Source organism: Trachemys scripta, chromosome 7 (assembly GCF_013100865.1).
Source record: "Trachemys scripta elegans isolate TJP31775 chromosome 7, CAS_Tse_1.0, whole genome shotgun sequence".
NCBI lineage: Eukaryota > Metazoa > Chordata > Testudines > Emydidae > Trachemys > Trachemys scripta.
The window spans coordinates 112,276,523-112,299,206 of NC_048304.1; the positions used below are offsets into that span (position 1 = coordinate 112,276,523).

At 42.4% G+C, this 22,684-nt stretch overlaps 1 protein-coding gene across 1 annotated transcript; it reads left to right on the forward strand.

Moving 5' to 3' along the window:
* Window positions 1–1,185: 1,185 nt before the first annotated feature.
* VAX1 (ventral anterior homeobox 1) lies at window positions 1,186–6,735 on the forward strand. Its single transcript, XM_034777527.1, has 3 exons — window positions 1,186–1,635; window positions 3,378–3,565; window positions 6,202–6,735. The coding sequence occupies exons 1-3, from the start codon at window positions 1,398–1,400 to the stop codon at window positions 6,733–6,735; spliced, it is 960 nt and encodes a 319-aa protein (XP_034633418.1). The 5' UTR covers window positions 1,186–1,397.
* Window positions 6,736–22,684: the final 15,949 nt, after the last annotated feature.

A 22,684-nucleotide genomic window follows, 5' to 3' on the forward strand; every position in this document is an offset into this window, starting at 1 on the left:
TGGCCTTTCACCCCGCCCAAGCACCATTGCCAGACAGCCACACTCAGAGAATTGTTTGTTAATAGTCCAATTAGATAATTGCCATCTTTCACTCCTTTTGCTCTACATTTCCCATAAAGGAATGAATAAGGAGAGCAGCATGAAGAGGGCTTCTGCCCTACAAGGTGACAAGAAGGGCTGGAGCATGCTCTTTGCACAAGGCCATTTGCTTGAATTGAATCATTGTAGCCTAATCAATGGTCTTATTGGATTACTGGCTGTTGCGGTTCTCAAAGATATTGTAGCAGAGACAATGAAATAGCCAGGGTAAAACTTTTTTTTTTATCCTTTAGTAGATCACGCAGTGGAGATTTTTCACGGGCTATCTCTCTCTCTCCCTCTCTCCCCTCCTGGATCTTTCTGAACACAAAGCTGGCTTCTTTTTTTTTTTTTTTTTTTCTTCTTTTTTTTTTTCCCTTCAATGAGCAGGCTCTACCAATTGGTTCAGTGTTTGTGAAGGTGCAGAATTAGCACACACACACACACACACACACACAGAAAGCAAGCATCTGAACTGAATTAAGGAGAGGTAGGAGTTTAAGATGGCTGTCTGTGGAGAGATGTGTTCAGGAGGATTTCTGCTGGGCTGATCCTCGGCTTCCTTGGATAGACCCACTCCAGAGGAAAACTTTTTTGTGTGTAGTGGTTGGCTTGTTTTGTTTAGACTCCAGGCTGCTTTTCTGCAATTGCATTTTTTCAGCCTTTCCTAGCAGCTTTATTCAGATTTATTTGGTGTGTCTTGGATAAAGCCACTATATAATCTGGAGGGTCAAAGGCAGACTGAAGAAAGTTAATAATGGCTGCTAATGGTGCTAACAATTCAGGGTGAATCTTGTCAAAAGTTTTTTTTTTTTCCGCCCCCCCTTTCTGGAAGTCTCAGTCTTTTGATTGTGTGTTTCCTGAAAGCAAGACCAATCATTTCAGTTTATTCACTGGCTAAACTCTACTTGATTGGGGACAAGCACACAAACCATCCATTACGATCTGATATATTATCCAAACAATTTAGTGTATTCATGAGGTAACCTAAATGTGGAGGCTGCAAAATTACCCGTAATCAATTGAAACAGCGAATGCGCGTCCCTCTGTGTGTCTAACAACTACATGTCTCTGTAATAAGGCAGACATTAAATCATTTTGGAGTTGTACTGTTGAGTACCTGATCACTGGGGCTCAGGGAAGCTGGACAGTCACATTAGGACGCAGGGATTGAGGAAGAAGCAAGCTGCCTTTCTGTTGGGATCAAAGCCGACCCTTCCTGGCGAGAGGGGCTTTTCCACATCCCCACCGACCTGACCGCAGGCTGTGCAATATCCAATCTAGACTTTTCTTTTCTTTTCTTTTCTTTATTGCACTACATGTTTGGGAAACAAGACAAAATGGACGTTAGATGCAATTCAGAGGCTGAAGCGAACCGGGTCTCGAAGAACGGACATAAAGAGGGCAAGGAAAGCAAAGGGTCTGAAGGAAATATTTCTACTTCTTTTTTGAAGGATCAACAAGGGACTTATTCTGCCTCGGCCGTTTCGGAAGATTGTAATAAAAGTAAATCTAGTTCTGCAGACCCGGACTATTGCAGGAGGATCCTAGTTAGAGGTAGGAGTTTTGGAGGCATTTTGCGTGTGTCTGAGCGAGAGATCGGAATTTTTATATAAAAAAAATATGTTGGGGTTTCGAGATGTTCCTCTTTTACTACGGATGCAGAGGGGGAAATACCGCTGTAGATTGTAATGCAATATTTCCAGTGGCAAGTGGTTCTAAGTCTAGAGCTGTTTTATAGGGTCTGATTTTTTTTTTTTTGGTATCTTTTATTAATGTACTCCTTTGGTTCATGGGAGAAGTTTATCTGCATTACATTTGTTTTCCACTTTTTCTTGGTGCCTCTTAAACACCAACCGTTGTGGCTGTGAAATATTATTTACAGCCTTTCTGGATTCGCCATAGACTTTCCAAACGGTGCCCTCTTCTACAGAGAGCATTGCAAGTGTCAAAGTCCCCCTCGGCGGGGCTAACGGTATGTCCGAGTGGATTTTGATCAATGCAATGAATAAACGGCGATCGCTGTTTAAATTCTGTAACACCTACAATTCCCTGCCCCACGTGAAAGTCCTTGCTTTAGCTGCTTCTGCACACCTCGGACACTAGAAAGGAGACGCCCGGAGAAAATACTGGATTTCACCTTTTGCATCTGGGTGCATTTGTATTGTTTGTGGGGGTTTTGGATTTTTTTATTTTTGTGTGTGTGGAGGGGATATATAAAATGTAGGGGTTTCTGCTGTGTCCTTTGTCCCGGTGTCCATAATGTGAGGTGGGATTGACGGTGGAAGAATTATTTGTTAAACAATCACTGTTTACATAGCTTTAAAAAAAAAGACAGGAGGGATTGAATGGGGTTTCTGTATATTTACTGTTTTTATTTCCCTCCTCCCCATCCTTCGGATCATTTCCCGGTCCACTAATGAAATGATTTTATAGTGCTCTGCACAAATTACCCGTGGAAATTACCGTTTTATTAAGGGTGTGTGGGAAGAGGGGAATAGAATTATAATAAAATTAGTGCAAAGCAGGCCTTGTAAACAATAATTAATCCTTGCGCGACCGATTGACCCCAGAGAGGGGTCAGATTGAAATGATGTGGTTATCTATGACTTAAAGTGTATTATGGGGGTAAAATTACGGAAAGCAAGGCTGGGAATGCTTTAATGTAATCTGAATCTAGCTCTAGCATGACAGTTGTGCTAATAAGATTTGTCCTGCTTTCTTTAGGCCGGTACTAAAATAAAAGTGAGGCTTCTCTGTGTGGTTTGTTTTAATCCCCCCCCTTACCCTCCTGGCATTTTTAAAGAGGAAAGAATCGGCCCTAACGATGCCTCTCCCGTGCCATTCAGGGGGCGAGATGCATTTAAAATCCCAAACCGCCCCATGGTGAAACGAAACATTTTGTAAACTCGAAATGGTCCTGCCCAGGAACGGCTGTAGAGTTGCGTTTTGGCTTGCTAGCCAATAATAACAATAACCCAGCAGCACCAACGAATAACCCGACAGTGAGCAGGGCCCACGAACGGTTGGTGTTTATTACAGCACTGAGATCAATTAGTGAAATGTATTAAACGCCCTTACAAAGAAAGTCGGGCTGGGGGAATTATTTACAGATCTCTGACCCGAGCGCCTCCTTTTTTCCTGGGTACGGTAGCCCCATGCGATGCCCTGATTTTACCAGCCCGATTGCTGCCTGGTTAACCTAAGCGATCCTGGCGTTGGGTGAGTTGCCCGGCAACTCTTTGCGTTGCTCCGAAAGCGGTTCCTTGGTGTAAAGTGACTGCGCGTTTCTTTGCCAGATGCCAAAGGTTCAATAAGAGAGATTATTCTGCCTAAAGGACTTGATCTGGACCGCCCCAAACGGACCCGAACGTCTTTCACCGCGGAGCAGCTGTACCGGCTGGAGATGGAGTTCCAGAGGTGCCAATACGTGGTGGGACGGGAAAGGACCGAACTGGCCCGGCAGCTCAATCTTTCGGAAACTCAGGTAGTGCAGAGAAAGTACCTGCTGCTGGGCACCTCTGAGACCTCTTCCCCCCCCCCCCCCTTTCCCTGAGTCCCAGCACAGACACACTCCTCAGGGATACAGCTGAAGCCTCGTCCACATAAACACCTGCTCACAGACTTACATCGACTAGACAGGCAAACGTTGTTTCTGTTTCCAGAGCCCACTGCCTGGTTCACACAGGATCACAGGCCTCCTGGCAGACACAGGCGCACACTTTGTGGCAAACCATTTCCCCACCCATAACCACAGTGATCTGTGAATATTCACCCTCAGACACAACCTGACACCCAGGCTTACAGAGAGAGGGGGGGGGGACTGCTACACCCTGAAAGAAAATACTGGGGCTTAAAGTAGCTGACAACTTGGTTTGGTCACAAACTGAGCTACAGAATGTAGCAAATCTCTTCTGGAACTCAATACATGAGGGCGAAGAGGTTTCTGATGAGACATTCAGTACACAATGTGCATTATCAGAATGATGCGGGGGGGGGGGGGGGGGTGCTTCCCAAATATGTGGCTTTGAATTCGGGGGGGGGGGGGGGGGGGGGGAGGTGTCCAGATTTGGAAGGCGATAGAATGTAAGCAATGCAAACCACCTTTCATAACACAAGTCCGCATGCAGGGAGCTGTCACTGTTTGCACAGCTCCAATGCTTCCCATGAACTGTCGGGTGGATTCGAATTAAGTTTTATGCCCTTTTCAACCGTTTAAAAAAGTACGCTACTGATGAGCATATAATCAACAAATTCAGAGATGATAAATGATTTTCTATTCGATATATTTACTTGCCCCTCTAAACTTCTCGTTTGATTTTGCCTGCTAATGTGCTTTACATTGATTTTTGTTTGTTTGTTTGTTTGTTTGTTTGTTTATGTTTGGAGTGTGTGTGAGTGCGGGGAGGTGTTTTCACAGAATCGCATGGAAAAAAACTGTCCATGTGCAATTTGGCAATGAAGGGAGCTGGAATCGTGCTGCGTTAAAATTGACTAATATACAAACTCTGTTTTGTTTCTAATTTCCTTTTTACCTGGCGTGGGGGCGGGGAGGGGTTGCAACACCGGCCATATTTTAAGTTTTCAAATGCAAATTTGACAACAACAAAAAGTATTCTTTGCATCTCACAAGAATCAGGTCAGCAGGTCAGGTCCCTAAATTACAGAGGGAATTGGCTCACCTTATTTGCAACAGAGTTTCTGGGCGAAAAAAAATCTCTCCTCTAAAAAGTTAGAGTCTCTAACTTTTTAGAGAGAGAGGGTTTTTTTTTTTTTTTTCGCTCGGAACCTCTGTTGCAAAATAAGGTGAACCAATTCCCTCTGTAATTTAGAGTCCCCGGATCTCTTCCTGCAGTGTATGGAACAGTGTCTGGCATAGGAGGGGACATGGGAAGGAAATACTGTATAGAAGATACTCTGCGAAAGGGAAGGATAATGTAATGCGACAGAGAAAAAATAATTGTATTATTAGCTGCTTTGGGGAAAAACGCTAGAAAATCCCCAGTGCTTCGTAACAGAAAATAGACAGCTGGTAAATAGTCCTACTTTTGTATGTGCCCCTGAATTAAAATCTGGTGTATTTATCTTTCATTCCTACCTATTATTACAGGAAATAGATTGGTGGACAATAGCAAAGGTTCTGCCCCGTGAGACTGCATCTCTTTTTGTTTTGGGGGATGAGGGGGGGAGTTATTGACAGGGCAGTGAACAGAGTGCCCTGTATGATTGTGCACTGGTCAGTGAATAGTTATGTCCGTTCGAACAATTAAAAGTGCAAGGGGGGGGGAATAACCCCAAAGTCAAGGAAAAAAGAACAAACTTCTAAAGCCCGGTTTGGTATGTCGTTAAAAGATCAGCCGGTGTAATAAATCCCGCTGACAAGCTAATTAGCCTTTCTTTGCCGTGGGACAGGTATGACAAGTTAAACAGTCTCGGAGGCCATAGAAATATAGATTGTATTCCTTTTAGTTAAAATCATATTTTAAAGGGGCCAATGGGGCTCTGACCTGCTATGAGATGCTTCTGATATGACCTTCTCGTTTGGCGTGAGAGAGGCAGCTGGAAGGGAAGCGAGAGAGAAGAACCACGTTACTGTCACTGGATGAGCTGAGAACGCCACGCTGCCAGGGAGGGAAGTGGAAAGGAGAGTGCAGTTTAGGGGCCTGCTGGATTGTTCCGGGAGGGGGGGCGAGGAGTGTGCCACCCGCTCCAAGTTTAAGGCTGGCTCTGAAATAAAACTAATTTAAAGAGTCCGATCCTGCTACCACTGAAACCCACGGCGATATTTCCGCTGTCTGCAGGCGAGGGGAGCCCGGGCCCTTTAAGGTGCCTCCCGGTGCTACTTAGCTCCCAAAGTCAGAGCTCATTAATCCTAGGCAAGATTCTCCCCCCCCCCCTTCGTAAAAAGTGCCGCTGAGTGGTTCATTTCAACTCCCTAAGCCTCCCCTCCCCCGGCCGCAGACTCTCCGATGCAGTGTAAACCCCCTATTTCGGAGTGGTCAAGCCGGCGTTCATTGTCCAGCCCCAGGGGCGGGGGGGGAATGGAGAAATGCCGCAATCCCCGAGCCCCTTAGCCGCCGGGCTGGGCCCCCCGCCCCGCTCACCCTGTGCCTCTCTCCCCAGGTAAAGGTCTGGTTCCAGAACAGGCGCACGAAACAGAAAAAGGACCAAGGCAAAGACTCGGAGCTGAGGTCCGTGGTGTCGGAGACCGCCGCCACCTGCAGCGTCCTCCGGCTCCTGGAGCAAGGCCGGCTGCTCTCCCCGCCGGGACTGCCCGGCCTCCTGCCCCCCTGCGCCACCAGCGCCTTGGGCTCCGCGCTGCGGGCCCCCAGCCTCACCATCGGCACCACGGGCACCACCAGCTCAGGGACCGCGGGCGGCTCCCCGCACCCGCCAGCGGTGAGCAGCGCGGCTGGGCCCCCTCAGGCTGCGGGACTCCACGCCTCGCCCAGCGCCGGCCATAACCTCTTCAGCCTGCCCGTGCCCACCCTCCTGGGCTCGGTGGCTGGCCGCCTGTCCTCTAATCCCTTGACAATGGCCGGATCTCTGGCAGGAAACCTGCAGGAACTGTCAGCCAGGTACCTGAGCTCCTCTGCCTTCGAGCCCTACTCCAGGACCAACAATAAAGAAGGCGCTGAGAAAAAAGCCCTGGACTGACTCTGAGTAACTCCATGTATTTATATTTATAGTATCTATTTGTGGCGATATTTATGGAATAATGACACGTTAGCATCTCATCAGCCCTCCCTTCATTCCCCCCCTCCACACACCATCCTGCCATAACAGCCCCCCCACGACCATGCTTTCCTAGCCAGACTCATTGCCGAATGCAACAAGGAACGGAACTATGGTTAGAGGAGAAACCATGAAGTGGACAAACACCTCACCCGAGTGTAGCTGCTAAATAAACGGATTCCAGACAAAACAGCCGGGAAGCACCACTGTTAGTGATGGAGACCCCTTTATTTTAGCGTGGGAGGGTGTGAGGGGGGAAAGGCAGGGTGGGGGAGGTTTGCAGGCAGCTCAAAACCAAACATTTTGACTGCATTCTGAATCACACCAATGCAAACCTAACGATGATCCACGTTTTTATTTGGGAAACGGACTGGGGAGGAGGGGGGAAATGGGAAGGGGGAGTTGTTTGCAGTTTAATCAGAACCATTTTGACTGCATTCTGAATTAAACCAATGCCAACCGATGGGGAAGTCCTTTCCAAACAAACAGACATAGAAATGGAACCATCAGGTGGATTTAAATGTGATGTCAAGACTTCAGTGACTCTAAGCACAAATTTGCTCAAGGTTTTGTGGCCCCATATATGTATATGATGACTGCACTACATTAACCGTTTAGTATCCTCGTTTTTATTTATATTTGCCCTTGATATAGATCCAATCCAGAAAAAAAAAGTCTATCAACTTAAAAAAAAAATCTTGAATATTGTAAGGATCGGAACAGACTGCCTTTAAAATCTGTGCATTAAATGCGGATACAGAAAACAGTGGCTTTAGATTGTTTTTAATAAAAACAATCTTTCACTTCGAGATAATGCAACGCCCCTTTTTTTAGTTTCAAGAGCTAGTTCTTCGAACCAAAAAATAATATAAAAATGTTATAAAAGTAAACATGTTAAATAAGGAAAAGTAAGGGGGAGGGGGTGGCGTGATTGCATCTATACCTATTGGAATGGCAGTTTTTTCGAATTGAGTTTCCAATACTTTCAAAGTGTATCCAAATTAAACATCTTTAGGGTTTCCTCCCTCCGTAATACTTACATTTTGACTAAAATTAAAGTAAAATATAAAGAACATATCTTTTTTAAAAATACATCCATGTAACAATCCTGTTTGTCCTTTTGCATACTTGTTTCAGTTATTTTTCTCCATCCACCAAGGTGTTTATTCCAACTCTAGCATTCTGATCTACTTCATATTAAGTTTCAGTACTTGAATTTGTCAGAAAAAAGAATTCTGTAGTTAGCTAATTTGTTTGTTTAGTTTTTCTTTCTTTAACCTTTAATATAAGGCGTTTACAAACTGTATAAATACGTGCCACCAAACCTTAACCAAAAATAATTACAAAAAATGGAATGGTTGCTGTAGTTTAGAGAATTAACTATAAAACAGAACTGGAGAGCGAGAGAGAGAGAGAGAGCAGGACACAAAACAAAATAGTAATTTTATTGTGAATTATTTACGTCTGACGTTTCTAGGCAATAGTGGAGAAAATAATGAATGAATCGAGCGCCGAGAATTTGCTACTAACTTTTGTTCTGAATGTTTTTGGATATTTGGATGTTTTGTATTTATGTGGTGAGAGTGAAATATATTATATCTATATGACGACAGAATTAGGTGTACTTTCGTCTTATATTTAAAACACCAAAATTATCATCAGATATGTTCGATGCAAAATGTCAAAAATCCTTTCTAGTGGATGTTCTGAAGTCGATTGCCTTTCTGGACCTATGGTTCTGAACAGATGGGACAGTTTTGGATTCACAATGAAATAGCTGAGTTTACACCGGTTTTAAAAACAGACAAAACGCTGTAGTTGTTTATTTAAATTAGGACTGTGATTCAATTGATCAAGCCGCGGGCTTGCTTCCTTTCGGACCAATAATAAGTATTTTCCTGGCCAATAACAAGTATCATTTCCCCATGTGTTAATTTAAAAAACGACACTGCAGCTACACTACGCTAGATTTTCAGAATAGGAGTTCCCCAACCCTTGTGCATATATAATCTCCTTAGATAAAAAAGAGAGAGAGGATGGAATATTAATGATAAACCAAAGGGCTTTCAGTAAAGAAAGAATCCCGTGAGCCCGATCCTGAGCTCAGGGGGGAGTTTTGTCTGAGAAATCAATGCAGGGCTGGGCCCTCTAATGATTGCCACTGTTACAAACTGATGTGTGGAAATAAAAAGAAGAGAGATTTTCAAGATAGCTTAAAGTCCAAGCCAACGCCGGTTGCAATTCACGTGGCTTCCCGCAGAATGCTGGCGGAATTCAAGCGCAATAAAACTGTTGCCTATTTTGGATTTCCTTACGCACAGTTCTCAGTCGTCTCCCTGTGGTTCTCGTTTGCCATTTTTTGACTCGTAAGTGTAATCAAGTTCCTTGAGCTCAAAGGTACTAACTAAGCTGTAATGTCCAACGCGGGCATGCACCTCTTAAAAAGTCCATATTCTGTATCCACAAATCCATTTATGGCTACACGTATTTAGCCACTTTTTAATAACTGCTGGGTAGCAAATGTCTCCCAGATCGGAGCACCGGCGAATCTTTTATTATTACTGGGGCAGCATTAACAGAGAACTGATTTTTGGTGGAAATCAGAATTGTACTCAGTTATCCAGGAGGGGTGGTAATTTTTATAGCAGTCCCTGCATCAAACTGTGAGAGAAAGATCAGTGACTGGAGGTGTAAGTTAAATTCCGAAGGAAATTTTTCATCTCTGGGTTTTCCCAGTAATATCCCCTGTCACCAGCAGTAGCATTTTTAGGAGTTACCAGTCATTGTTTACACTCCATCTTTATGTTAGGGTTGTTTCCAAAGCGGACAGCTACACGGCTCCAAAATCAAGTGGAGAGTTAAAAAAAAAAAAAAGTTTGCAGACGCGTCACATATGATCGGGGAATATGGATCTGGCTGTTTAATGGGGCGATTTGTTAGAGGGTCGATTTAGACTTTTTATTTTAAACCTGGAAGAGACGAAAATAATTAATCAAACTAAAGAAAATGCTGACCATGATGAAGGATTCTCCCAACAAGAATAAAACTAAGTTTACGTTTTCTAGAGGTGTATTTAAAATTAATAATAATAATAATTAATATTAATAGTGCACGGTTTTAGTCCTTGCACGACGGGGGGAAGGGAGAAGAGATTGTGTACATCATTAGTTTTGTTTTCCCTCACCAAAAAAACCCCCACTTTTGCTAAAACAGCTCCCAGTTACCCCCAGCTTCCAACCTCCCCCCATCCTCCTTCGTTATGAGTATATTAAACTATGGAGCCTGTCCCGGTTGAAATGTACAAGCGTTTATATTATAGCCCATTTCGAAAAGAACTGCAACTGCATTTTGGCAAATGAACTGATCAATAAAAAGGCCACGATTGTCTTTTAATCTCCCCCTCCCTCTGTCTTTCCGATTGAACCAAGGCACCGTCTGAGGATAACTGTTTATCTTGAGAGCCTAAAATTGGTGAAGCTCCCTGACGGTATACATCGGCCTCCTCTACCCACCACTTACACACCGTGCGCTGTTCTTGTTTTCAAAGAACCCTCTTCTGCAATAATGAAAAGTGTATTTGTAATTAAAAAAGCATTCGGAGGCAATTTAAGTCCATTTCAGGATTCCTCCCACACCCCCACTCCATACAAGCACTACACAACCTGCGGGTTTAAAAAGCAAAGGGAAGGCCAACATCCTCCTGAATCTTCGCCATGTCCCCCACTCACAGCTCTGGAGTCATGCCCGTGGAAAGCAATTCTGATCCTCCCCTGTGTTAGTTTGTATTTGATCATTATGGAGAATGCGTTTATTGGAGCCAATGGAAGGTTAAATTAATCCACATGCCACTTGAGTCAGACACTTTTGATTAGGGCAATAAAGTCAGAAGCACCTGTCTTTACATGATGGCTGGGAAGGGTTTTTATTGTTGGTTGCACGGGTAAAAGGCCAATCCATTTTTTTAAATATAGGTACAGTTCTGCTGCCAGATTCGCTATCGGGCACATGTGGTTTGGAGCAAGAATTTAAATGAGGGATCTGTTTAAAATCACGTCTCTGCCTATTCCCTTTAAATTCCAGCCACCCAAATTCTGTTCTCCCATTACAGCCAGGGTGTTACAGAAAGGGTTGGAGGGTGAGTTCAAGACAGTCCGTCAGTCACCTAGTCTCCGCAGTACGGCAGTCTGATTTCCAGTATTACTTGACCCTGATTATTGTCAGACCCTTAGGTTCCAGGTGGATTGGGGAGCAGGTTTTCCGTTTGTTTTATTTTTAAACATTATCTGATCGCCTTGGGTTAGGGTTATAAATTCCTCCCTTGCTTTTCAACACAATGAACCAAACAATCCCCGAGGCAATTATACGTGAAATGTTAAGCTAATTTTTGTGGGGAGAGGAGGAAATCCCACCTGTAGGTTTGTTTTTTAAAAGGACCGGTTAAATCCATAGATATCTATATCTCATGTTCTGTGTCATCAATAATAGCTTCCTTTATTAAAACGTAAGGGCTGTTTCGAAGCTACACGCTGCCACTTTATGCTAATTATTTAGTTGTTGCATTTCTTTCAAGCTTGGAAAAGAAACATAAACTGCCTTTGTCAGATTTGCGGTGGCTAATCAGATTAAATTCCTGGGTCTCCGGCCCTACCTGTGTCTGTTTCTCTGTCAAAGTTATTTTTTTGGTTGCCCATCACAGTAGCATCTGATCTCAAATGCTTCAATGTTTGAGCAGCATGCAATGTAGGGGTAATAGTTAGAGCCAAGGCAAATAAACACAAACCCCAAAACTATCTCCAGGGGATTTTAAAAAGGAAATAATGGAAACATTTATACAGATGGTAGATTGAATGAAACCTTGCTTTTGTAAAACCTACATTTAGCATCTAATTTGACTTGAGAATTAAAAGTCTGGCATTGATAATCTGTTGTTGTGTAGCCAAACCCAGTGGGTAGACTGACACAGGGCCTGGTCCTGCAGCAGCCCTCACACAGGTGAAACTCCCCTTTAACTCAAGGATCAGGCCAAGGACCCAGGTAGAACATGCAATGCAGTATCAGCTATGCCCATTTATGGGGCAATGCCAGCTTTCCAATGGTTATATATGAACCAGCTATACTAGGGGAAAATGAGATTTTCCCCAGTACAATGAGTCACTAAGGTGTGGGTTAAACAGAGCCCTAAGTATAAATGTGGTTTAAACGCATCAACCAAACACTAGCTTTGATCTGAAACATCACCCTTTCCTTCATCCAGTGAATCAACTTTGTGAGGGAAACTCTGTTAAGCCCAGTCCCGGCCTACAGGGAGCTGATGAGGCTCTAGTTAGTGCTGAGCAAGTAGTTCATCGCTAGTAAGTTATTTACATTTTCTGTTCACAAATTGTCTGCCAGCTGCTCCCATTTATTTGCGATTCAGAATTATCCACTGCATAATTTCTACAGCTCATCTTCCTGAGCACGCTGTTGGCAAACAGCTCATTGAAAGCTTTTGACATTTGAGTCTGGTTGGCTAATTTTGACTGGAAACCAATGTCACCTGTATTGTTGCTTGTTTCCACACTGGAGGACTGTAACTCTTTAAATCACATGTCTGGTGGGAATATTGGTGTTTACGAATTCAATGTTCTCTTTCCAGGAATATTCACTTGAAATTTGCCACTATCATGGACGTTCCTGCTAGCAAATTTGTTTGTTAGAATATCCATAGCAAGAGAGCACAAAAGAGAAAAGCAAATACCATTTTTTTTTGGCTCAAAGCATATTCATATGGTTTTTTAAAGGCCTTTGCCCAGCACTGGCTACAACACAGACTCTTTATGACTAACTGCCCCTTCAGGCCCCCTGTGCAAGGGTTTTGTGCCATTGGCTCTGCCTAAGTGCAGATCTAGTAGCTCCTGCAATCAAGCCTCCCCCATATTAGCCTATTAGTGTCCATGCAGAACACACCTGGTGACATGAAGGGACGTGCAGAGGGCCCCTGATTAGCTACTCTTCCCATCCCCCACCCACAAAGGGCTTCTGCTGCATACCTGCAGGACTTCCAGGCCAGGCTCTTCACAATGTAGGTGAATTTCACCCACAATGAGCTTCTTGCTGTGTGAGTATTACTTTTTTCCTGTTTGCTTTATTTAATTCATGTGGGCCCTAATTCTGCATTATGATCCATGCAGGTGGACAGATATTCAATGATACCTATATAGATATATAAAAATCTATTGAAGCAGTTCATTTTAAAAGGCATAATATTCCCTGTAAAGTTTGCTGTGTAATGGTGGCAACATTGTGGTCATATAACTGGATGTTTTCTAGGACACCTTCTCTCCATGCTCCATCCTACCACCTAAGGAAAGGATGGGACGGTTTCCCTGACTCTGATGAATTCGTCCACTTAGAGATAATAAAAACACTTCCAAATAGCAATAGGTAGAATAGACCAGGCTGCACCAAATGACAGATGTTTTCCAAAAAATTCCCAAGGAAGCTAGGTGCCCGAGAGCTAAGTATGTTTTCCAGGATTAAAATATAAATAGAGGAACTGCCATACTAGATCAACCCCGAAGTCCATCTAGTTCTTTTGACAGTGGCCAGTAATTTTAAGAGAAAAATGTAAGAACATCACAGTAGGCAGATTTGGGTAATCTGACCCACCACCAACCACACACAAGTGTGGCTCTAATAGAGATTGTGCTTCAGGAATTAAACCAATCTTTTTGTTATAATTAATTATGATAACTGTAGATATGCTTGATAGCCATATATATGCCCAGCCCCATTTTGAATCTTATTAAGTTCTTGGCCTCAACAACTTCTCCATAGACTCATCTTATGTTGTGTGAAAAAGTATTTTGTTTGATCAGTTTTAAATTTCCCACCTTTTTAAATTTCATTGAATGTCTCCTGCTCTTGTTATGAGGGAGGGAGAACAGAAATTCCTAATCTACCTTCTCTAGAGCATTCACCACGTCCCCTCTTACTTGTTTCCTTTCTAATGTAAACAGTCCGTTTTAAGAAACATTTCTAGCAAGTTGCACTTAATACAATTGCTAGCGAAGAAGTTTTGCCTTTCTTTAGTTATGGTTATGCATGAAAGTTTTCCTTTCAATTGGGAAATAAATTAATAGGTCCCCAAGTTCTAGACTCCTCTTCCCTTCAAATATATGTAGCCCATTGGTCAGTTCAATGTCCTGGTGTTAGCTAGGATGGAGACCATCACATAAGTGGGGACTTGTCTAGCATTCAATCCCTTACATAACAGCCTGGCATTTTGACTGGGGATTGACTCAGACCTCAAAGTTTGAGACTCTACGCATTAAGCGAGTGAGCCAAACTTTGTAGCTGTGAGTTGTAACAGATCCATATCCTCTTGGACCAGGCTCAGAGGGGGACAAATAACACATTGATGAGTGAGTTGCATACACACAGCCATGTCCATATGGCTTATTACTAGGGCCCTACCAAATTCACAGCCATGAAAAACACGTCATGGACCATGAAATCTGGTTTTCCTCTGTGAAATCTGGTCTTTTGTGTGCTTTTACCCAATACTATATAGATTTCACGGGGGAAGACCGGCGTTTCTCAAATTGGGGGTCCTGCCCCAAAAAGGATTGCACGGTATTGCCACCCTTATTTCTGTGCTGCCTTTAGAGCTGGGCAGCCAGAAAGCAGCAGCTGCTGACTGACGACCCATCTCTGCAGGCAGCAGTGCAGAAGTAAGGGGAGCAGCACCATATCAGGCCATCCTCCCAGCCAGCAGCTGCTGCTCTCCAGCTGCCCAGCTCTGAAGGCAGCGCTGCCACCAGCAGCAGCGCAGAAGTAAGGGTAGCTGTACTGCAACCCCCCCACTACAATAACCTTGCAAACCCCCCCCCTTTTTGGGGGGGTCAAGACCACTTCAATTACAACACTGAAATTTCAGATTTAAATATCTGAAATCATGAAATTTGCTATTTTAAAAATCCTATGACTGTGAAATTGACCAAAATGGACCATGAATTTGGTAGGACTCTATTTATTACGAAATAGGGATACCATTTTTGTGGGTGCATCTAGTTAAAACAGAGGTAGTACATCTCTATGCTGACTCACTAGAACCAGAAAGTGCACCTGACTAGAAATCAAACTGATGTATCTATTTTGTCCCAAATACAAAGTGGAAATGGAGGGGAGGAAGAGTGTGAAGTGAGTTTGGTTTTTATTTTTTCACCTTTCATAATTTAAAGTGGTGCACGTATGATAAGGAAATATAACATAAATGGGGACACATGCATCCCTGTGTACAATGACACCATTGTTAGTTATTCTGGCGATGAATTTTAACTTTGAGCATGTCCCCTGTATTTCTGCTGTTCTGAACCAGTATAAAGGAGTTCTTGCTATACTTTCAGAAGTGAGTGGGGCAAATTCAGCACTCCTGCCTCAGGCATTGGCATGGAAGGCAGCAGAAACGATAGGCTTTTGCTCTGCGAGTAGGGTGTAAGGTGGGCTGGACACTTAAAGCATGCATTAAGGATCTGTCTCCTCCTGTGATGTGCAGTGACAGACAGCACTGTAGGGGCTCACTGTGAAGAAAATTCCAGGGTGAGGACTGGCTGATGAAGTGATTGGGACCATTGAATTTGTGACCATGTGGATCCATTAGCCATTCCACCCCAGTTGAAAAGTTTCAGTTACGTCCTACTTGTTCCAGTCAGTACCTAGGTTTTGAACAGAACAACAACAGGTCTGTTTGCCTACTGGTTCCTGAGGTTACTAGTTCTCCAAGAGAAGTCAACAGAGACCAGCAGAAAACAAAGGAAACCAAGATTTCCATTGAGGGTACTAGAATATCCACTAGGATGCAGGAGCTACTGCAGCACCATGGCTGTTGCCAGCTGTGCAATGACTCTGCTGTTGTTCTGTGGACTGTGGGGGAGAAGATTCCATTCCCTGGAGGACAGCAGACCTCCCTAGCCTGTTTACTCAAGGCTGTGTGCTTGATACAGGATTTAGTCTAATATACACTGTGATTCACTTAAGCACTGCTCTGCTGGTGTTCTGCTACTATAGCTAAAAATATAGTGTCTCCCACCAAAATAATTATGTTGTTCTTGTTCAGGCATGGGCCAGTGAAACCACACACACATACACATTGTACTATGATGTTTTCTTCTATTTCAATTCCCGTCAAAGGAAAGTTCACTGTCTCTCAATGAGTTAAAATACACATAACTAACATATGGTGGATAAAATAAAGGGTAAGATGGATTCTCAACAGAACTACCTGCTTGAGAAAGAGTTGCAGGATCATATCCATCTTTAAGATCCTTAAGCATCTTTTAAAAAAAAAATTAAACCACTTCAGTTCACCTTTAAGATGAAGAATTCTAATTTGTAGAACTGTAGCACTCTTCACTTACGTTCTAGCTAGTGCTCTGGAAGTGTCAAAAGGTGAAAACCATTTATAAAATGCATCCCATCAAAAGCACACAAACTGAGGAGGGGAAACCCACCCTCATGCTCAGAAGTAAGGTTTAGTAGCTTCTGGGGCACTATTTTGCACTATCCTGGAGCCTGCAGAAAATGGTTTGGGTGTGGGATGGGGAGGATCCAGATTGAGCATGGTTGGGGCTAAGGTGGAAGGCCATCTCTTTCCCTCTTCCTCCAGCCCTGTAATGTATTTGCCCCATAAATAATGCATGCCTGAGCTGTATTAACTTTTGTACAGTATCCCCTTCACATTCCAGTAGAGCCATGCCTGCTGGAGGCTGTGAAGAGGCATAGAATCTTTGCGCAGATGTCCCTGGCTGCCTACGTATCCCCTGGAATCCACAAGGGTCTTGGGGAATCTGAGGGCTCTAGAGAGTGGGGATACCCCTGACCTCATACATACATGGATCTATTTGGAGAAAACTCCATTTGGGGAGCCTCACACAGTTCTCTTTCCCCAAACCCCCCTACTCCCACCCCCATGGATTCTTGCAATCTGTAGGAGAGTTGGAGGGGTGGAAAGAGGGTGTGATCTACCCTGAGAAATTTAAATATTTTGGTGAATATCCTCCACTTTGTAGATGTGAGCAATATGTACAACATCTAGCACAATGTGGCCTTGATCTTATTAAGGCCTCTAAGTATGACCATAAAACAAAGAATAAAGTGAGAAAATGTAGCATCTACCATAAAGAGAAAAGAAGGAACAGACAGAGACATCCTGAATGTACCCTCCAAGACCATCTCCGTATTTCTCTGGGCACAGTACTTCAAATATTTCCATGTATAAATGATTATTGAGGGGAATTAGTAAATAAGAAGCCATTTCATCAGCCAGTAGGGAGGACTTTAATTGTGTTAGGGCTTCAAATGTGAAACCTTATACTGCAGACGCAGCTGTTAAAACAACAGAGTTTTATGGAAATAGTCTTGGATTACTGGCCCCATGGAGAGAAGCATTTCAAATGAAAAAGGATTGTACTTATTATTCTTTGCTGAGTGGCTTATCTTTGGGGATAGATTTCCGCTTCCTCCCCAGTATTAAGATAGGTGATATTACAACCCATCCAAATGTGTTCCCTATACATATTTCCAATCATGTTTTTCCCTTTATACAGTTCTGATATGGTCTTATAAGTGAATAACACAAGACCAGGAGAAATAAAGTGGTGATTATTTACTAACTACTTATTAAGGCCATGAACCTGCAAAGATTTGTGCAGGTGCTTAACTTTACACATATGAATCATCCCATTGACTTCCAGTCTTTGCAGGATTGGGGACAAAGTGATGTAGAATTTGAAAGAATTCTGTGAGACAAACAGATTTCCATAGCTGATATGACATTACTTATTCTATTTTGGGATTCATTTAGGTCATTCGCACTTAGGCAAACTATTCTATTTCAAGTTTCAAAGAAGAGCTGTGTGACAAGTGCAAAAAAAAAGGCTGCATGAATATTGCTTCAAATTTTTAAATGTTAAACTAAGCCCCCTTAAGAGGGCCAGCACAAAGCTTATGCACCATTCAAATCTCATGAAAGCTAATTTTCAGTACATAACCCCATATGATGGTCTTATACACAGTGGCGCATTTCTCCCTCACTATAAGCCACATTTGTACCACTTCTGTATTTTGTTTCCATGTACATTTGTGCTATTGAGATTTACAAGCAAAATGATGATTGGGAAATGCATTTCACAGCTACATACATGAGTATTCTTGAAAATTGGATTTTAAATGTATGTACAAGAAGTTGCACTGGAAGTGCTTGCATATTTATCCAGTCAGGGAACAGAAACAATACCGTGCAATGTCTCTAACAGCATAGCTTGAATTTCCAAAAGTTACAATCAAAGCCTAGAGTAAAAATATCCAAAAAGTTACTCGAGGAAAGCTGATCAGTAGGTAAGACTAAACTCACTGAGTAAATTATTTGTTGTAAATCTATTTCAGCTAATAGTTCAAAAGGGAATACACCTCCACCCTGATATAACGCGATCCGATATAACACAAATTCGGATATAACGCCGTAAAGCAGCACTCCGGGGGGGCGGGGCTGCACACTCTGATGGATCAAAGCAAGTTCGATATAATGCGGTTTCACCTATAACGCGGTAAGATTTTTTGGCTCCCGAGGACAGCATTATATCGGGGTAGAGGTGTATTTAGATTTAGAATGAAAGAAGCCAAAGGCTATTATTAGAATTTGTGTGTAGAGCTCCCATACCTGCCAATGTGAATCTTTGGGTGTGGATTGGTAACTGACCCAATCCGCTGGTAATATAGCCACAGCCTTCCCGTTTGGCCTTGGAAAATAGAGAATACTGGGTGTGTCACAGGGTAACACATACATCTCAAAGTGTCAGCCAGAAATGATTCCAGAGCATATCTCTCTCTCTGAGGCTGGTAATATTGGAACCAAGTTGTGAGTCTTGCCTCTAGTTTGTCACCTACTTTTGATACCAGTATATAAAGCTGTGGCTAAAGTTCTAAGTGCTCTGAGAGAGGGGTTTTAACATACCTGACCCTAGAAGAAAAGGGGAACAAAATTAATCACCCAGAGTGCCAGTTCAGCCAATTAGGCCCTGTAATCTAGTTCTTTGAGACAAGGATTGTTTTCTTTAATGTCTGTACAATGCCCTGTGCACCAATGGACTATAGAAACAAATTACTATTAATAATAATAATATTCCCAGGATGCCCTTATGCAGAACTGCTGACAGTCAGAATGCCATCTGCTCAGAGGCTGGAAATCAAGCCCAGTCATGCCAGCCTTGGCTGCTAAGGGAATGCATGTTATATTTTTCCAAAGCACCCCCTGAGGAAGGCAAAGCCTTTCCCAAGTAACATTGGACACTAAAAACATATCAGTGGCCTGCCAACCACGTCAGTGAACAGCGGCCTGCAGCTAGCCAAGTGGCATGGCAAGACTTTCTGTAGTTTCTATGCTGCGTAAACAGCTCCCCATCCCCATGCTCCAGAGTGAAACCCACGTTTGTATAGTCTCTTTGATAAATTAAGGTGGTGCTCAGATCCATCTTCCTCCCACTGGAGATCACAAAGGGACAGAAATAGGTACATCTGTACCTCTTGCCCAATGTCATGCGAGCTCACTTACCTGAGGTGTCTCAAAGAAAGCTACTGTGAATAGCAGGCCATTTCCAGTCATCCTCCTGGAGGTTGCTCAGAACCTAGGACAATGCCTTCACTGTCTGGCTAATGATGGACTGAGTCCTCCCACAGGGCAGAATTCCTTCCCCAACTCTCCAACCTATTGGGCACTACCTTTGAGAGATGTCTGCCTTCTGTCAAATCAAAATTTTGACAGAACGCTCAGCTAGCAAATACAACTAGGAGGCAAAACCTCCCACATCCTGCCAGCCAGTGTAGATTTCAAAGCATTGTGGAATGAAGCACATCTGTCTATGGTACTTAAAGGTGCCTTTCAGCTTTGTATCTCAGCACCAATTGCATAATGATCTTGAACCTCCATGTCAGGACAGCAAAAGCCTTGGGTAGATTGTTTGGCTGGATTGTATTCAAGACAGAAAATACACTCCAATTTTTTTTAATTCTGTTCCTTTGCTTGTACACTGTAAGGGGCCATACACCACTGTTACACTGTAGATAATAAATAATTAAAATTTATATATTTTATTTGCTTCTACAGTAATGTGTATTTACAGTGATATGCTTATCCTATGTGGTAGTTGTACATATAACCCAGTGAGAAGACTTTTATAAAAAGAGTCTGAATGCACCACCAAAGAGTGGATCTGATGTGCAATTTGTTGTTGATTAAAATCTTAATAATAAGTCAGTAATGAGATTATATGTTTGAGCATCTGTTTTCATCAAGGACAATGATTTAATCAGAGTTTATAAAATAATGTTACATTTACATTTTGGAATTTCAAAACTGCATCAGTGATTGCAATCCCAGCCTTGCTACTTCTTCTTTATCCTCCCACAACCTCAGGTGCATAGGGAATCTATCCGTTTCCACAACATATTTTGGTCTTGTGCTGGTCTGTTGATCTACATGACACTCAGAAGCGTTGATTCAGCTTCTTCCTCTATTGTTATGTGTAATTTTTCTCTTGGTCGTCCTCTAGCTTTTCCCAGGTAGTTTCCATAATATAATTTGATGTGGAAGTCATGCTGGTGTCTCCTAAATTTGTCCATCACTGTCTTCTTCCCATATTTATGCTTTAAGTTGGTTTGCTCTAATCAGAATTTATGATGTTGCAAGAAACTCTGTCCAGTGGGCTCTGAAGATCTTCTGTGGGCATTTACTTTGGAATGAGTTAATCTTATCAATTTCTGTTTTCAATTTCTATGGCTCTACTCCTTAAAGGAGGGCAGACATGGTGCCAGTGTTAAAATCTGTGTTTTTGTATCCATGCCAATCATGTTACATTTTAAAATCTTTTCAAATTTATGGAAGTTGTTTGCTGCTTTTTATATTTGTTGCTTAATTATCTAGCACGGTGTCCCCATCATTCCATGTCTCACTCCCTAGATAGATAAAATGTCTGACATCTAGTGTTTCTCCATCTACTTTGATGGTTGTTTTGGGGACATTGATAGCCATATATTTTGTTTTCCCCCTTGTTGATTAACATACAATTTGTGTGGTTTTGTCTGCCAAAAGATGGGTCTTTTCTTCCCTTAAGCAACATGTTGAACTAAGCAGGACAATGTCATCAACAAAAGTGAGGTTATTCAATTGTGCTTTATCATTTGTCCATAAAATTTCTCAGTTGTATTCTGTAGTTACTCTCCTCCTGACTCTAGTCAATGACCAGTGAAAACAATAGTGGGGACATAAAACATTCATGCCTTATTCCAGTTGTCATTGCAAACCACTGGCTGATGTTGTCACCATCTCTAACTGCACATTTGGTATTATCATGCAGAGCCTTGAAGATTATGATTATTTTTTGCTGGTATTCCATAATATGACATTTTTCCAAAGACTGTCCTTGTGTACACTGTCAAAAGCCTTCTGGAAATCTTTAAAATTAATCAGGACAGCAAAAGCCTTATATAGATCACACTGTGTTCTATAATGTGTCTGAGAACAACAATGTGGTCTAAAACCTCCTTGTTGCTCTTGAAGTTGGAGATCTATCTGTTTCTTCATACATTCCAGGATGATGTTGCACATTATTTTCCCAGGCCCTGAGGAAAATGTGATTCCTCTCCAGACATTATTTATTATTATTATTATAATTAATAACACAGCTATTCTATATTTAGATTTAGAATATATTCAAAGCAATAGCTTCAGGTCAGACTAGCCAGAAATGATGCATGTTTATATGTAGGACCAGGATAAATAATAAATTTCCTACTTGTTAATTTAGTTTCTCTCTGCCAGTCCACACAGTGAGTTTAAATTTTCCTACTGCCTGATGGATCCAGGAGAAAGTAAGGCTCTTTGGACATCACTTCCCATATAAAGTCCCAATTGATTTCAATGGGACATCTCGTATGAGTAAAGAATTACAGGATTTGGCCATGAGAGATTTTGCAAGCAATTCAATGTCTATATTTTTATAGCTATACGTACACATCTTCATTAAAAAAATCCTTAAAACAGTCCTAACTCCATAATGAAGCAGGGTGAGATGCTCAGGTTGGCACTCAGATGCTAGGAGAAATCAAAGTAACAAGTAAGAAGTTTCAGAGTAGCAGCCGTGTTAGTCTGTATCCGCAAAAAGAAGAACAGGAGTACTTGTGGCACCTTAGAGACTAACAAATTTATTAGAGCATAAGCTTTCGTGGACTACAGCCCACTTCTTCGGATGCATATGCATATGCATCCGAAGAAGTGGGCTGTAGTCCACGAAAGCTTATGCTCTAATAAATTTGTTAGTCTCTAAGGTGCCACAAGTACTCCTGTTCTTCTTTTTAAGTAAGAAGTTCTCATTCTGCAATATCCTTCTATGCTGGCCACAGCAGTGAGAATTCCAATAGCAGTGTCAATATTAGAACAAACGTAGGGTAGATTCTTAGGAAAAAATGAAGAGATTAATGGACTGCAGCATGCGGGACCCACCTTCTGAAAGCAGCATATGCAGAGATCGTTCAAGCAAGGCTGTAATAATGAGAAAAGCACGTGTGGAGAAACATATGGCTTTCTTCACTATGTATAGATGAAGCATCTACCCTCTCAGCTCAGGATGTAGAGATGATTCTTGAGCAATAGGCATTGATGAAAGGCAGAACCTCTTTACCTTGGGCAGCATAGATTTTTATTGATGCATTGTTGAGTTCAAAATGACATTGAAACCTTATCTAAGACTTTTTCTTTTTAAGTCAAAAAAAAAAAAAAAAGTGAATAAATGCCAGGTCACATGGGCTGGCTGAACAAAGGCCAAGTTATAGAAAACAA

Bases quoted from the DNA above. Each gene is read 5' to 3' on its own strand.
- VAX1 (XM_034777527.1), top strand. From the start codon at position 1,398: ATGTTTGGGAAACAAGACAAAATGGACGTTAGATGCAATTCAGAGGCT. The intron at 1,636-3,377 runs GTAGGAGTTTTG...TTTCTTTGCCAG, and splicing joins CAGGAGGATCCTAGTTAGAG to ATGCCAAAGGTTCAATAAGA. The intron at 3,566-6,201 runs GTAGTGCAGAGA...CTCTCTCCCCAG, and splicing joins TCAATCTTTCGGAAACTCAG to GTAAAGGTCTGGTTCCAGAA.